Source organism: Poecile atricapillus, chromosome W, assembly GCF_030490865.1.
Source record: "Poecile atricapillus isolate bPoeAtr1 chromosome W, bPoeAtr1.hap1, whole genome shotgun sequence".
Lineage (NCBI taxonomy): Eukaryota > Metazoa > Chordata > Aves > Passeriformes > Paridae > Poecile > Poecile atricapillus.
Window position 1 is genome coordinate 20242875 of NC_081288.1, and position 16665 is coordinate 20259539.

The 16665-nt window shown below is 40.4% G+C and overlaps 1 protein-coding gene across 5 annotated transcripts in view; it reads right to left on the reverse strand.

The window, feature by feature from the left end:
- LOC131591836 (FYVE, RhoGEF and PH domain-containing protein 4-like) overlaps positions 1-16665 on the reverse strand; it is a 101507-nt gene that overhangs the window by 40577 nt on the left and 44265 nt on the right. Inside the window, exon 1 of one of the 5 annotated variants that reach the window (XM_058862932.1) lies at positions 13262-13348. The exons of the other annotated variants lie outside the window; for them this stretch is intronic. Coding sequence (XP_058718915.1) covers positions 13262-13304 — 43 coding nt within the window. The 5' untranslated portion in view covers positions 13305-13348. Of the gene's footprint in view, positions 1-13261; positions 13349-16665 lie in introns of those variants that run through there. 5 annotated transcript variants of the gene reach the window in all.

Sequence of the window (16665 nt, forward strand, 5' to 3'; positions counted from 1 at the left end):
CAGCCAAATATTTGCTCCACAATCAGCAGCATGAATTTCAGTAGGGCTGCTCAATTCTCTAGGTTTAAATAAGCAGTAACACAGTCTGCTTTTTCAAAATACAGTTGTTGCCCTGTAAATACAATGTAAAATGCCATTAGATATGCAAAAATGAAGACATGCTGCAAAAACCTGCACCTTTCACTGGGCTGAAGTAGAACCTCATCATGATTGTTTCTGACCTGACTAAAGAAACACTTTTATTCTTCTGCTACTTCTGTGAATTACAAAAACTGAGAAATTTTACCTGAAGTCAGAAATGCCATGCACAACAAAATACTACCAGCCACTTCCTGTGTTGACTGGTACGTGATTAATACCCCCCCCTCTCATAATCAGGAATAATGAAAAACACTGAAGAGGAGAGAAAGGTGGGGAAAGATGTAAGAAATGAAGGGAGAAAGAGGTAATAATAATCAACAGAAGAGAGGAATAAACAGTGTAAATTTGATAAGCGTTTAATTATTTTGCTTATCATCTGCAAGGAAACGAGAAGCTAGAATGCTTGCAAACACGCTTGCATCTGCAAGTATGTTTGAAGCTAGGTGATGAATGATCTATTTTTTCAGGGCATTTTAATTAGAAATAACTTGGATCCATGAACATTTAGACAAACAATCAGCCAGCCTGAAATGGCAGTAAGATTAAAAAATGGCTTATTTATATTCACGAGGATTACATTAATGTCTTAGTATTTGATAGGTCTTCCATCAGCAGTTCCATGAGCCAATCTCAACACCATTAACTCTTCTGTTGTATTTATTTTCATTCCCACTTACAAGCACATAGTGCTTCTTTACTGCTGCAGCACTGTTTAATTTTTACTACCACTGTGATGTGATCTCACTCTCATCTGTACATTCTGAATGAAAGAAATGCAGTGTTTCTGGATGTAAACAAAATCCACGGGGAAAGTTAGTTTCTTGTGACAAGAGGCAAAATTAAAGGATGGAAATTACTTCTCTTAAATTATGTAGTTATGCACGCCCCATGTGATAAGTCCCAAGAGCACCCACCCCAGTGGCTGTGGTCCTGCTGCTCTACTGCTGGATCTTTTTGTGTAAGATCAGTGCAAAGCTTCACACTTCCTACCCAGCCCTGGGCAGAAGTGTGGCTTCAGCAAACAGACTCTGCCAAGGCACCAGCTCAGGCACAGCCACCAAACCAGACATTCTCCTGGGCAGCTCAGAGTAACACTGACACTGCCAGAGACTACTGCAACCCATCCACTCACCAAACACCACAGGATCTGTGGCAAGGACAGAGCAGGAGTGAGCAGCAGCTTCCTCATCACGAGCAAGAAGGCAGAACGTGGTTTCTCAGTTACAGCACCGCACGTCGAGGCCTGGGCCAGACATCCAGTACAAGAGGTCATAGATTTTGCATGAGTTGTGTCCAAACCTGCCCTCAAACCTAAGTCTCAAATAACCTGGCACCTCCCTTTCACAGACTTATCCTTTCAGTGAGGGGAACTGGCATGCTCCTAGGAGGCTTATAGTGCTGAAGCATACCCAGTGTCAGTAACAACTGGACTACGCTCAAATTATCTGAGAATTAGGAGTGTGAAGGAGGACGGTAGGAAGTCTGGAAGCCAACATTTCTCTCATAAAAAAAATATAAAAATCTTCCTTCCTCCAATTTCTATTAAAAGCTATCATTCCAAGTTAATTACACAGTTGTGCTTTGATACATCCTCACCTCTTCCACTGCAGTGGTGATAGAATTGTGAATGTTTTCAGCTGCAGAATAGGGCAGAAACTCCACACTGATATTCTGTTCTGTGCAGATGAGCTATAAAGGTTAAACATCAAGCCAGCCTTTACTGTGGTGAGCCACTGCTGAAATACTGTAAATAGCTGATAACCAAACACTGAAAAAAGAGAAAAAAAAAATAGCTTTTGCTGAAGTCAGGAGGGCTGTCTCACCAAATAAATTAGTTTTCTTTCTGCAAGAAGGTGCTGGCTAGAAAAATAAATAGCAAGTAACAGACGGTTTAGAATTATCTTTGAAAAATGGAATCTTGGCAAAGTATAGGGGACAGATCAGGTTCTATTAAAGGATTAGTTCAGATACATATGCTGACAAAATGCAAAAATGTAGGGTTTTTTCCTTGCAGAACTATTCCCCAGACACAGGCAAAAATATTCTAAGTTCAAAAGAAGAAGGTAGAGCATCTTTTGGGAGTAAAAAATATGTAAACCATATAAAACTATTATTTCTCACTGCATACAATCATTAATAGAACTACAAAACTAGTATTAACTGTCTTTCATAGCATTTTCCACATGGAGTTAATAAATCTTCAAGTGAATATGGTAGATATAAATTATAGATTGCAAAAATATATATAAATACTACTCTTTTAGTACAATGACCCCTGTGAATGCACTCACAACATGTGATGGTGAAGTTAAACAGGAAACATTACCAAATTTCAAACTCTCAGACCAAACACTTGCTACATGATACTTGCCAAGAACCAGAAAATATTTAACTTCTTGGTATTTGTGGTACCTTACTTAGTAACAGAGAGCAAAGGTTTCCAGATTGTGGTATGCACAACAGTGTGTGAACCACTGGCAACAAATAGAGCAGCAATATGGAAGGAAAACTGAAAGAAACTTCAGCAAGTTTAACAGTGCACAACACCCAAAAGAATAATTAAAAGAAGAAACAGCATTTGAAATAGTTTCATTTTTAATGAATGTGATTCTGGCTGTGATCTTTGTTCTTTTTGCTCTGATAATTGTTTCCTTGCAGGCAAACCTGCGCATCTGCTGTGACTCTTATTAAAATGAGTCAACAATTTATGGGATCATTTTTAATAAACTGAGGTGGGTTATGCAGAGCATCAGTGACAGAACCCAATACCAAATGCTCCCATATCTGCTGGGTCTAAGATGAGACATTACTGCATTGGTTTGATTTGTAGGTATTTAGGAGACTTGAGCATTCCATGCTGCTTTTCCCATGTTTTGCCAAGCATTACAGTTGTTTTGGTTGGAAGAAATCATGCATCTCTCTGATGGTAACTTTCATTTCTAGACTGAAATAGACCTTCCAGTAATGTCTACTAAAAAAAATGGAGTTGCTTGGATGTCTTTCAAGAAAGATACATATTTAAGGCAACAAATTCAAGATTATAAAGTCCAAGCTTTAACAGGAAGCACCAAAATATTAACAGAGATTTATCAGTAATCCCCTGATCTCAGTCTCTGCACACAGTGCATCACACAAAGCGAGGAACTGAATGGTGGATTCCACAATTACTATGAATGTCCTGCCAATGCTGGCTACAGGAGGCAGACTCAGTGTGCTTCACTCTGTTGTCTGGCTGTGATCTTTGTTCTTTTGGCTCTGATAATTGTTTCCTTGCAGGCAAACCTGCGCATCTGCTGTGACTCTTATTAAAATGAGTCAACAATTTATGGGATTATCTTCCAACATTTGTTTCAATTTTGGATTAGCACAATAATGTAACATGCACTGCTGATGCTGCTCCAATAAAACAAAAAGCACTGTATAGAATTTGAAATTATTTTAGTTTGAAAGTGGAAGTTTATGACTGAGGCCCTCTGCCGAACCACACCATTTCTTCACTAAGGTTTTTATTACTCATCCTATACTGTACACATTGTGATGATGGCTTTGCTGATGGTGGAACAGTTCATCAGCTATTTAATGAATAATGGAGGTTTTCTTAAATACACAGAGAAAAGAAATGTTCAAACCACACCTCCAGAGAGACTGAAGGGAGAGCTCCAAGTGCGAGGAGTGCTGTTCACAGGAATAAAGTACTCCTCTTCCACATACTTAGTTATTATATTACAATATATTCCCTTGAAGTCTTGTTTTCACTTTAGTCTTTGAACATGTATTATCAATGGAATAGAGAGAAAATATGCAATTTATGTTGCATATAAAAATATGCAATAGTATTCTTTTACTTGTAGAGTCTTTTCATGGCTTGTGTTTCATGAAATAATGTCAAAATCTTTCAGCAGATTTGGACGATATTTTTTCTTTGCTTTTACTACAAGACTTACAAGTGAATACAGTTCCTGACCCTACCACCATGGACCATGAACTTCAAGTAGCTAAGAACCACAGGATTCAAAGCCACAAAACAAGAAACATCAAGAAAGAAAATGGATACAATGAGAAGCATCAGCTCCACCACTCCCTGAACAGGCAGGGCAAGTTGACCCTGTAGCCCAAGTCAGCTGCCCTGCTGTTACTGTCTCATTCTGCACCAGGTAACTTCAGGTAATTCCTCCCTGCTTGTCAGCACTGCCTTTTGCCATGCCTTAAGTCTTGACGGCAACTTCCAGCTCGAGAGCTGCTTCTCACATGGCTGCATTTCACAAAGCTGTAGCAGCCTCCTGACTACATCTGTCACCCTCTTCCCCCATGGTGCTAACAGGAGCACTGGTGAGTTCTGTATCTGGGGGGCACTTCCTCCCCTTCCTGTTCCATGGTCTCTTTACATCTTCCTTCATGTTTGATGAAGGAAGGGCTTGAGCAAGTTTTGTGTGGCTTTCTTGAGCTCCTACTGCATTAATAGTCATTTTGAATACGAACAAGGAAAAATTGACAGGATACACCTCCTTTGGATTTTCCTAAAGGTATTTTTCCATTCTGGTTTCTCTGCAGAGCTGCAAGAGGTGAGCAATGTCCCCCTGAACTATTATTTTATGCAACAATGAAAACTTTCACTAAGTTTTCAATTGTCACCAGCATTTTCTGCACAGATGGCAATCATCATTTACTAAATGTCCCAGGCTTCTATTGACTAAACAGGACACCCCATTTGTAAAAACAGACTCACTGATGACAGAAGAATCACTTGTCTGGGCAAGGGTTGTTGGACTGAGCCTGGTGTTTCTTTCACTTTATTTGTTGTGCTTTAAGATGATTTATTTTCCTATTTCTTTTATCACAGATAAACAGTATGACACCATGTTGGCAGCACAATTTAACTTCATATTAAGGAAAGCACCTGCAATACTGGGATCAACTGAAGGAAAAATGCAGCTGACTATCTCATACAAATCACTGGAATAATTCAAGAGGATTCATTAGCATATACTCACCAGGCAAATGCAGGAATTACTCAGACAATGACAGAAAGACCTCCCCTTCTATAATTCATAAGCCATTATAAAATAACAGTGTGCTTAGAGAAATTTGACTTAACTACAAATTTCATCATTTTGCTCAGTATTCATTGCTTCTGAACTTCTCTAACAAGTCACAGACGCCTCAGTCTTGCTCTCTGCTCAGTTATCAGTGCAGTTATTTCATCTCAACTCAAAGCTATTTTGGAAACTATCCGTATGCTTTGAAGCATGAAATCAGCTATTTCTGTAGATAAAAGGACTAAAAGAAAGCATTTTTAGAAACAGGATGCTAAACAACCCAAAGCAAAAGGCCCCCACAAACCCAAAGGGGAAAAAAAAAGAAACTATCTAATTACAGAAGGTTGAAACTGATTTATTATTTCAGAAGATCTGAGCAGAAGTTGTAAAATACATGCATATTCAAGTAATTTAAAGAAATAAATACATAGCATAGTATATCCAAAATGCAGAACAGCCAAAGACCCAGAAAGAAGTCAGTATGGGTCAATAAAATCACCACTGATAGATGGAAACTGTTTCCCTGATCCAGCTGCTGAGGCAGTCCATGTGTCCTGCCAGCATCTGAGGACCCAGAGCCCATCCAGCAGCCAGCTGTCACGGACACAAGTTGTTCCACCCACTGCCCTCCCTCCCCCTGCCTGCCTGCTCCCACCACTGTCTGTGCACCAGTGTTGGCACCCATCTAGCCTCAGGATGCCGTCTGGGAAAGTTAAGCCATCAGAAATGTAACCCCGCCAAAAAAAATATAAAGCAGCCAGTTCCATGTATTCATTCACCTTAGATGCACTGGAGCTTGGGCAAGGATGCAAATTTATTGCTAGGGAAAGGAAGCCAAGATTCACTTTCCAGAAGCAGGTAGCCACTAGGTAATATTGACTTTATTGAATCGTATCTCAGTAGGGCTGGAGAAAACAGTAGGGACAGAAAAGGAAAAAAATAATAAAAACAAACATTATCTAAAAACGGATGGCTTGAAATATGTCCCAATTACAGAAAAGGCAGCAGGGTATTAACTGCACAATAACATTAAAACAGGCACTGCTTCCTGTTACACGAGAGCTTACAAGTAAATGTGAACTGGTGAAGTCTGTGATAAAGAGGAAGGTGGGGACGGAGAGGAGCCCTGCTGCCCCTCGGAACAGCCCCAGCGGTGCAGCTGGACCACGGCTGCTCCATGGCCACTGCCTGGCTCTCCCAGGCTTCCCAGGCACTCCAGCCTCCCTGCCAAGTCACCAGCAGCCATCAGCTACCAAACACCAGGGAACAAGCAGCTCCCTGGGAATGCTCACTGCACCAAACAGAAACATAAAGAACCCAAAGCTGGACACTTCACAAGAATTCAAGTGCTTCCTGCTTTTGACCTGGTTGAGGAAAAAAAAGTGAAGAATAGCCACAAAAAGCCTCATTTAAGTGCATTTAGAGCCTTCCTGTGAAATCATTCAGGAAGGACCTTCCTTGTCCACTCTCTTTAAAGCCTACCACAATTATGCCAGCTTTTACATCGTCTCTTTTCCGTAAGGAACAAGAAACCAATCACCATTTCACATTAACCCACTGGTTCATAATCACCCTTATGTAAGGAAGCCAAATACTAGTTGCCTGGAATCCAAATGGGGAAAAAGAAGTCCCTTAGCCCTTAATTGCCAGAGATGATCACTCTTTGTGCTGTCCACAGAATTCACTTCAGGTCCACAGACCTGCACATAAATGCATTTGCCTCTTGAACATTATACGGATTGAAACAGCTTTACACTTCATGCTCTGAACAGGCTGAGAGATTAAAATTTAGAAATATTCTACTGTTTAGTTCTCTCTCTTCTCTTTTCTAGACATCCATTTAAAATCTACTGTTAAAAAAAAAAAACAAACCAAAAAAACAGCAACTGTGATGAATTTTGAATGCCATTTCTTAAAATTTATGAAGCTGGAGAATTCACATATCTTGTTTCTATGCAAACTTGAAAGTCTATCACACAGTTCCAAAAAGCTTAATACTCCTATGAATATTTATCTTTGAGTGTGCAAATGGATAGGAAATACCATAAAAGAAAGAAAGAAAAAAAGTGATATAATTTAAAAGTACATTAAACCCAACTAGACTTCAAGAAGAGAAATAATTTTGAAGCAGCTGAAGTTTTGTCCAACACACCTCAAAGAGTGCAACCTTTCACTTTGCAAACGTCTCAAAACGTAAATGTTTGAGTGCCCCAGGACAGACCAAAAAAAAGGCTGCTCCCACCCAAACTGCAGCTACCCCAGAGTGAGACAAGATGAGAAGTTCCATCCTTTCCATCCCTCCACATGCCTGTAATTGCCACTGCTCACTTCTTACCAGCTCTACTGGGCTCGCTGGGTTTCTCTCCAGGTCAGGGTAACCCCGCACAGCTCCCGGGCGAGCGGACATGGGTTTTGCCACCAGAGTTTTGTACAGTGGGAGCGAGCTGAGCTGGCTCATGGACGGGCCCAAGAGCCCCAGGGAGGGACCTGGCAGCCTCCTGGCAGCCACTGCCCACTGGATCACTTGAGCTGCTCGCATAACTGCAGCCCAACAGAATGCTGCTAACTCCCATGTAATATTTAGAGTTCTCCTTAGAGCCTCAGCTCTTGGCATCAGAAAAAAGAGCATTGTAATATATTCACTAAAAAAAGTGGATGGTTTGCATGATGGGGAAAAAAGTTTTCCAAAACAGAGAGCAAATAAAGTCTACAAAATTACTCATAAAAATAACATTTGTTTAAGGTTAAGCATTTAACTTTTCTAATACAAGGTTTGGCAATACTCCAATGCCTCTCCACCTCACATGACATAAACCAGCTGTTACCTCCCCTTCTTTTTGTTTCCTTTTTTATAGTGATGGGTCATGAGTGCAGGGGTTTTTTCACAGGCAAGCAAGAGCAATCATAATGTGTTAAATATTTTGTGGCAAAGTAAAGGAAAGATTGTGTTTCCTAACTACCTGTCCTTCTCAAGGTCAAGCACTGCCTGTAAAACTGTAAGAAATACACAGGCACTAAAGCTACAAACTCTTAACACTAAAGAAATTCAATCCATTGTTTTATAATAATTATAAATCCAGGGCAGAAGGGAAGAGATAGAGGAGAATTATTTTGAATTTTTAGTAGACTCAACAAATACACTGGGTTTACAAGCATTGGTGTAAACCAACAGACATTTTCTGTTCACACAGCACTATCATGTAAAAGACTAACGTAAGACTAAGTGTTGCAGGCACAAAGAAAAGCATAATGATGGCATTAATGGAAACACTGGAGTCCCTGCTGACTTTTGAGTCATGGTACCAATGACCTTTTGAAAAGGTATTGCTTGAAATCAGATTTTTCCCTGATAGTGAATACTGCTATTGAAGGAATATAAATCTATAAAGTTTGAGTCTTCTAAAACATCAGCGCTACAGGAAAGGTACATTCTATGTATTTGTTGTGGGGCTTTAGTGCTTGGAAAACTGCTTTGCTCAGGTACCTGGAGACAACTCAACTGCCTATAGTGACAGGAATGAATGAACTGCTGCGTGAATTTGTACTTCCTTATAGGTACTGTCCCTCCTTTCTCCCCCTCACCCAGTGCTGGCAGTCAGCACTGGAAGGATTGCTTTGTGTTTCAGACTGGAGGCAGCCAGTGCTTCAGCAAGGCACTCCCTGCTTCTCTGACACCATCCAGGGGGATCTGGGGATATCTGTCCACTTGATTTAAAACGCACACAGACTGGAACTACCTGCTGCCACCCTTTCCCTGTGCACTGTATACATCCATAGGTCTCCTACACCTGACAGTATAATTTATGTCATCTTAAAGCAGCTACAAATTTATTCGTGTATCACATAGTTAATATAAAAAAAAAAAAACCAACAAAACAAATACCATAGCTTCACCACTCTACTTTGTTCAGACTGCCACTGTCAACATGTAAGAATTCTGTAGGCCTTGGCCCTTGCAGACTGAAAGTAAGCCAAGGAGTAAGAGGAAATATTATTTATAACATCACATTATCCTTCCTGAAAAATCTGTAAGATTCACATCACATTTACAGGAAAAGGATACGCATTACATTTCCTAGAAAACAGCTCTTAAGAGACAGCTCAGAGAAAGAAAGCTTCCTACAAACACATGTAAATTATTCTCAGGATACAACAAAATGGTATTTAGAGTGGGAGGAAAGTTGGGATTCCCATCCTTTTCATTGATTATTAAAAGCTAGAGGGGAAAGGGCAGTTTCAAACTTGCTCATAAAATAGATAAGGAGCCAATAGAATTTTTTCAAACAAGTATTCTTTGTACCCCCTTAAAAAGGTAGATGCCCCCAACTACTGAAATCAGGAGAACCAGATAGAACTATTTGGATAGCTCTACTCCAAGCTTCTCCAGCAAATCTCAAACTCACTCAGCCGGTAACTTCCTTCCCTCTCTTTAGCCTCAGAGGGTTTTCCAGAGAGGGAGACTGGCATGCTAAACCAAACCTTCCACAAATCAGTTTCACCCATCTCTCTGTGAAAAACCTAATTCAAAATATTTGCTGTTTTATATTAAGTGTTAGGGTTGGGTATGCCTTTTGATTGAACTTACCCCAAGCTGAATTTTTCTCAGAACTGAAAAATGCACTCAGAAGTAAAGCAGTATTTTCAACAGTATTCTTTAAAACTCATTTACAAGCATACAATGGAAAAAAGCCAAACCTTTCACTGGATGGTGCAATAATTATTTTTTTTTTTTAAATGATGGAAGCCAATTCTGTACATTATGTGTAGCATAAACATCAGTAAAATGGATTACTGCAACATTATATCTGAAAAGCTGGGTGTAAATCACAGGTGTACGCCCACTTCCTAAAACAAGGATATAAGTCTTATGCAGGACATAAATCTTAGAGGCAATGCCTTCTCATAGATACGTCCTGTAGAAACCTTACCGCTATGAACAGAGCTCAGTGAATCTGGCAAATGAGCCAGGAACTGAAACCACTTATAAACATCACAAAAACCGATTTGCTTTGAGAAAGTCCCGAGCTGGTGAAAGCAGCAGCAAAAGAAGCCAAAAGCAGCGGGGTTATTGGTGTGGCAGATGTGTCAGGCAATCCGTTCAGGAGCCTTGGAGCTCATTTACTGCGAATAGGAAGAAAAAGCCTCCAGAGCATTCCAACTGGATTGCATCACAAGGCAGCTGATGTCCACCGGCTTATTTGCCTCAAACTAGAAAGTTTAACTCTTGGAGTCTCTGGACACAAACACACCCCGAGCCTTGAAGAGATCCAAGTTTACCAGAAGCATCCCGCTCAGCCTTACCTGCTTCAGAAGACATTGCCTGCCAATGCAATCCAGCAGCACTCGCGAGGAACTGACTTTGCAATGGCAGTGACCCTGCGAGAGGCTCACATTTGCCCCATTCACAAGCCCCACCAGCGGCCAGCCAGGGCTCCTCGGGGGATGCTCGGAGTGTGCTGACAGCTCACACGCCGGGCCCCTCCTCAGCCCATGCTCCTCCTCCCGAGGGCAAACCCGGGCTGACAGGAGAAGCGCAGAGCAGCCTGCCCGGAGAAAAGAGTGAAGGCTGCTCACGGGGAAAGGAAAAACAAAGAAATCAGCTTATGTAACAAACAAACTGCTGCAGAGAGGAGGAGGAGGAGGAGGGACTACAGTAAGTTGTTTTGTCTAATACCTCAGCCACTGTGAAAGTTTTGTCACTGTTAATTGCGTTGCTGTTTGAAACGAAAGCGGTATCAAGGTTAAAGGACAAGTCACTACATTTTTCTGTTTGGTGCTTTGCTCGCCCTTTATATTGCATGGTGCTCATTTCAAATCATCTTCTGCATTTACTAATCGCTCTTTAAATTTATGCCTAGAATTAAGTACACAGGATACCAGAGCACTGACCAAGAGAATCGACATTAAAGAATTGTTATCAAAACATTAGTTTATTTGGCATAGATTAAAATTGGTCAGAATAATTTAAAATCAATTTTTAAATGACATCAACACCATATCTTGCTCCAGGGCAAAATAAAAAGATATTAGAGTGAATTATGAACTGAGGAAATACACAGTTTCAAAAAGCAAAAGGAATAACTGGAAAGGGAAGTTACCCCGAGTAACTTTCTTTTATTGTTCAGAACTCCCACACCATGTGATCCCCAGCTGGCACATATTCATCTCAGAAGGAGAAAAAACCTGGGATTTGAATCCAGCCCTGTGAATTCTGATAATATGAATCAGAATATAGCAGCCAGCTGAGGTTATTTTCAACCTCTGGACCGGTCCAAACCACAGCTCCCTGCAGCCCCTTCCATCTCCAGCCACGCACAATCCCCACGCTCACAACACTGCAGAGCTGCTTGGAGGGGGGAGCACCAAGGGAACACACTTGCACAACAATCCATGAGAATCTGTTTGTCACTGAGGGGACAGCCTCTGGAACGGGCAGCTAATTGTTTCCTTTTATTACAGATGTTGTACCGCAGGGGGATATTGCCAAAACCAGCAAAAAAACAACTTTTCTCCAGTTATTTCAACACTTTTGTGCCTTTTCCTTCTTGAGATGAGCAGATGCCCATTCCATATATATGGATTTGAAACCTAAATGGAACGCATTTTCAGCACCTTGGCTGAGATTTAGAAATTTTCTTTCTGTTTTGAGCGTTTATTTTTAAACTGCTGAGCTAGGAAGTTGCATTTCCTCATCCCTGATACTCCTAGCAAGTAATCCCAGGCTCCTTAAAGACACATACAAATTTTATTCACCCAGGTCATCAATGCACCATTAAAATAAAAAATACCATTAGCTGAGTTTCATAATCAGACCAAGAGAACTCCAATGCTAGAACTCCAATGACAGATTTGTATTTTGAAAGTTCAGCTCCTCCAGGAGTTCAGAGCTCACCCCTGTTGCTTGGGTTTACACATGAAGTGCCTTTATAACAGAACACCTTCTTGCTCCAGGAAAGCCTCTGCTGAGAAGGTAAAATTGCTGCTCAGTTTCCCACATTTGGAACAAACCACTTTCCCCAGGAGTCTGGTTTGTCCATCTGCCAGTGAGTGAGGGCTTTGCCAACCTTCCTTCGCCCAGGTCTACCCTTCCCAACCCAGGAAAACCACTGATAATGCCTGTCATGCAAGTACATGCCAGATTTTAAATTCAGATTAGATCAGCAATACAGCTTTCAGTATTGACACAAACAATACTGTAGGTTAGAAAACTATGGGACAAATGGCTACAGAAGAATTTAAGAAGCAATTGTTTGAGATAAGCAGCTACATAAACTGCTACTGACCAATGCAAGCAAAGAGAAGAGAAGGGGTCAAGGAAAAGTAGGGGCCAGATAAGAGAGTCACTGCTGCTCTGCTACCAGTCAGAAAGCAGAAATTTTACACACATGAAGGAAACTGGGGATCCTATTCCACTTCCAGAAGTAGCAACATTAAAACAAGTATAAAGAAGTCATCACTGTCCATTTTTGACATACATATTTAACTCCTCCCTTTTTTAAAAAAAAGTAATATATTAATTGTGCCTTATCTATTTGATTAGCTAGCAGATAAGGGGATTTAGAAGAGATTAAACTGCTAGAAGGGGAATATCTCATTAACCTATTACCCTGGTTTCACAAGTGTTCTACGCCCAACTTTGCTTTCTCTAAAAGCAGAAACACACAAATTGCACAATGCAAGTATCAGCTGAAAACTCAACAACAAGAGGTGCAGCTATGTCTTCCCTGTCACCAAAACATGTCTATGGATGTTAAACAAAAGTTAATTAAAAAATAAGGTTAGTTTTATTAATTTTCTCTAAAAGGCAGATGAAGAGGCACAGAGAACAACTAATTTTATGTAACTGTTAAATAAAACAAACATTCTCATTAATGTGTCATAAAAGTCATACTACTAAGATAAGAAGTTGCCATCATAACCAGAGTAACTACAGACTAAACACAGCATGCTTTTAGTCCTTGCACAGCAGACCAGTTCTATGAAACTACGTTACCCCAAATAAAAATTGTTGGCTCATCTATGATTTCCTCACTCCAATAATTAAAATTTTCACAAATGTCTCATAATAAATAGATGACACTTACTTTTTTCCCACTTCCAGGCACCTCTCAGACTGAGCCATACCATCTTTCTGTCAGTACTTTCCCCATTTTGCAGACGAGGGGACTCAAACTGTGTACATAACTCATTTGAATATTCTTAATGTGATGAAGCTGAGAAGGAAGTCACATGAGTACTGTTAGGAAACCTGGAAAGCTGAACCAAGTATTAAAGAGCTACGTGAGCAGTGTGCCACTGTGACACACAGCCCCCAAACCCAAATTGGCTCATGTGACAGTGAATCACAGCCCAGCAGTCAGTGTGGCTGTCTTCTCCTTCCTGCAGACTCAATTCAGGCACAAAGTTTTTGAAAAGGTTTGCTGCAGATCATGCACAGTTTGTGTAAGCCAGGGAGGAGAGGGATTTTTGTCCCAGCCAAAGGATCAGTAACCCACCTGCACCCTGACACAGAATTCAAAAGAACTTCTGAAGCATCTCCCAACTTTCTTTTTTCCATGTGAGAGATCTGTAGACATCTCAGTGAGTCTAAGCCTTTCACAGGGCTCCCACAAAGCAGCTCTGGCTGGCTCACACTGACCTCCCCTTTCTCTTCACCATTACACCCCAGTACTCCAAAATTACAGGATTTGGGGCATGGGCAGAAATAAAAGCATGCTTTGTCCTCATCCCCAGAGAGCTCCTGAGGTGCTGTTAAAAGCCCCTCTCATGAGCTGGGCAGTAGTCTGAAGAGCAGTTCGACTTGGCTCCCAGCTATTCTTAGGGAAATGGGATCGGCTACAGGACACCACACAGGACTGTCCCAAAGTGACCCTCACTTCTGTCACACCTGCCACATGCTGGTCCTTTTCCTGACTCGTGGGACAGGCTAAAATCAGTAACAAGTGATTTTGTGAAGAAGACTGGATGGCTTAAACAAAATATATTTTAAAAAAACCCCAAAGCACACAACTTATTTAAAACTACTTGTTAAAGTGTCTTGTTAAAGAACATCCTTCAAGCTTTGCCCCTGGGCATGTAAGGAAGGAAGAAACAGTCATATCACAACTCCAGATTTGTAGGCATATAATGAATAAAAGGATGGGGGGAAATTTGATATTAAGGAAGTGACCTACAGAAATTAGTGATCACCAGGAAAAGGAGGAGGGAAAATCCACACAGAAGTGGGCTGGGCAAGGAGGATGTTTAGGAAAGGGTATTCAGGACTGCTGCAACAATGAAAAGCAACAATATCTTTAAAAAGATGGGCAGCTAACCCTGAACAAGGTGAAAAACACTAAGGGATCTGCAGCCCAACAGAAACACATTTGTTGAAAGGACGTTTTCCCATCCAAATTCTAAAAATGAGGAACATCTATCCCTCTCCTCCCTAGCTCTCCTGGTTCACATGCAAGAAGATTGTGACTTCATCACATTGCAAGAAAAGCAATCTCTAGGTAAATGTGATGAACAAGTACCATGCCATAATTAGAAAGTAAATAGCAGTATTTTTCCATTCTTTTTTCCTTTCCTTCTAGCTCAGTTGTATTGTGTCCCAATGGGAAAATCTGTGGTTGTGCTCAAAGAACACAGAATAGAAGCTCTTAGAGGAAAAGAACTTTCTGTCCTATGTTTGCACAGCATTTGTCACTGTAGCATCTTGGTGTCTGCAAGTTAGACGAAGAGTAAGAGTAATACAAGCAACTACAAAACTCTCCAAACAAATAATGAAATGGTTGTAATTCAATGAAATCAGAGAACTATATCAAAGATCACTGAATGCCATCCATTCTATTAGAGTTTATAAAAGGACCATTTCTTCTATGGGAACTTTGTGTTTTACACTAACCATATAAAGCTGGGTTTCTGTAGCTTAAAGCACCTTCCATACCTGAATAAAAAATGAAATCCAGGAATCTGTGGTTCATTTGTCAATCTTCTTTAGTAAAGAAAGATCAGCAAGTGTTAAAGGATTTCTGGTTTAAGACATGCAAAGTGGGCAAAGGCTATGTCTCCATCAACTAGGTTTGATTTGCCAATTCTTCTGTTTAAAAAAATAGTTTAACAGATTTTATTTCTAAATTCTCCTTTCTATATATACAAATAATAAATGTATATCCTGCAGAATCATGTTATGATATAGGGAAGGGAACTCGTTTTCCAGTTAATGTAGCTTTTGGTCACACACAAACACACAAAGCACATGTGCACCCCACAAAAAAAGGCCATGACCCATCCAGGAAGAACACCACACAAACCTGTCCTTAGATTCTGCAGTAAAGTGAAAGTACAGTGAATTCGTAACTTTAAAATTACCCCTTCCACATTAAAAAATCCAAACAACAGACTTACAAAATAAGCAGATCAGATTGCAGTGACTGTGATTTCACTTCCACATAAAAATCAAATCAGGGCAGTGCTAGATACTAAAAATAAAGTACAGATTATTCTGGGTTTGAGTTAATAAAACCTGCATGGAGGGTTCACAACAAACAGCATAGTGGAATGCATTAATACACTTCTGAGGTAGATAAGACTACAAAAGATATGATCAAGTGAAAAAAGATGACTGAAAAACCAGCCAAATATTCTTTATTTGACAAGAAGCAGTAGTAAATGTTTGGGTAATCCACTATTTGATGCAGAAAACATCAAACACACAAGCCCCATGGCTTGCAGCGTCAGTTTATGGATCATCCGTGTCATTTGTGCAACTGTATTTTGCTAGATGCTGAAAGCTATATTTACCATGAATTTGTTTAGTCTTTCCCTGAATCCCATTTACGTTTCTTAAACAGAGTATGTGACAGTACAGGCATTTTTAACCTATTCCACCTTATCTCTGACTCTAAGCTTTCTGAGGAGAAGGAACTCAAAAGCACAAGACATTTCCCGTTCCACCTCCCTGTCACACTATAGAAAGTATCATATGAGCTTTCTCCAGAACTCATCAGTTCATAGAAGTCACATAAGCATAGAATGATTTGGATGGAGACCATTCAGCCCAACCCTCCTGCATGGGCAAGGACATCTTTGACCAGATCAGTTTCAGGACAAAAAATATCACTATCTGTTCACAATGCTTTCCTTCAGCCTCAAATATAGCTACAGCTATATAGTAGATATATATAGTAATCTTCTTACTTTGTCCTGTTAGGGCCAATATAATCTAGTATTTACAGGACAGTCAACAAATTGAGCCCTTCTTTGTAGGGTTTTTCTGCCCTGCCATTAATACATAGAGCTGATTTTTTTTCCAGTCCATCCAGCCTTGTGTACCTCAACAGTCCAGAGAAAAGTGATCAAGGAATCACAAGGAATTCAACACACCAATTTAAATCAAAAAAGGGAAGGTGAAAATACAGACAGCAGTGACAAATAAGAGAATGCAGAAGTGTATTTCAACTTTTGGAGCAGCAAGGGTCAAAGATCAGAGAAAGCCGTGACTGTT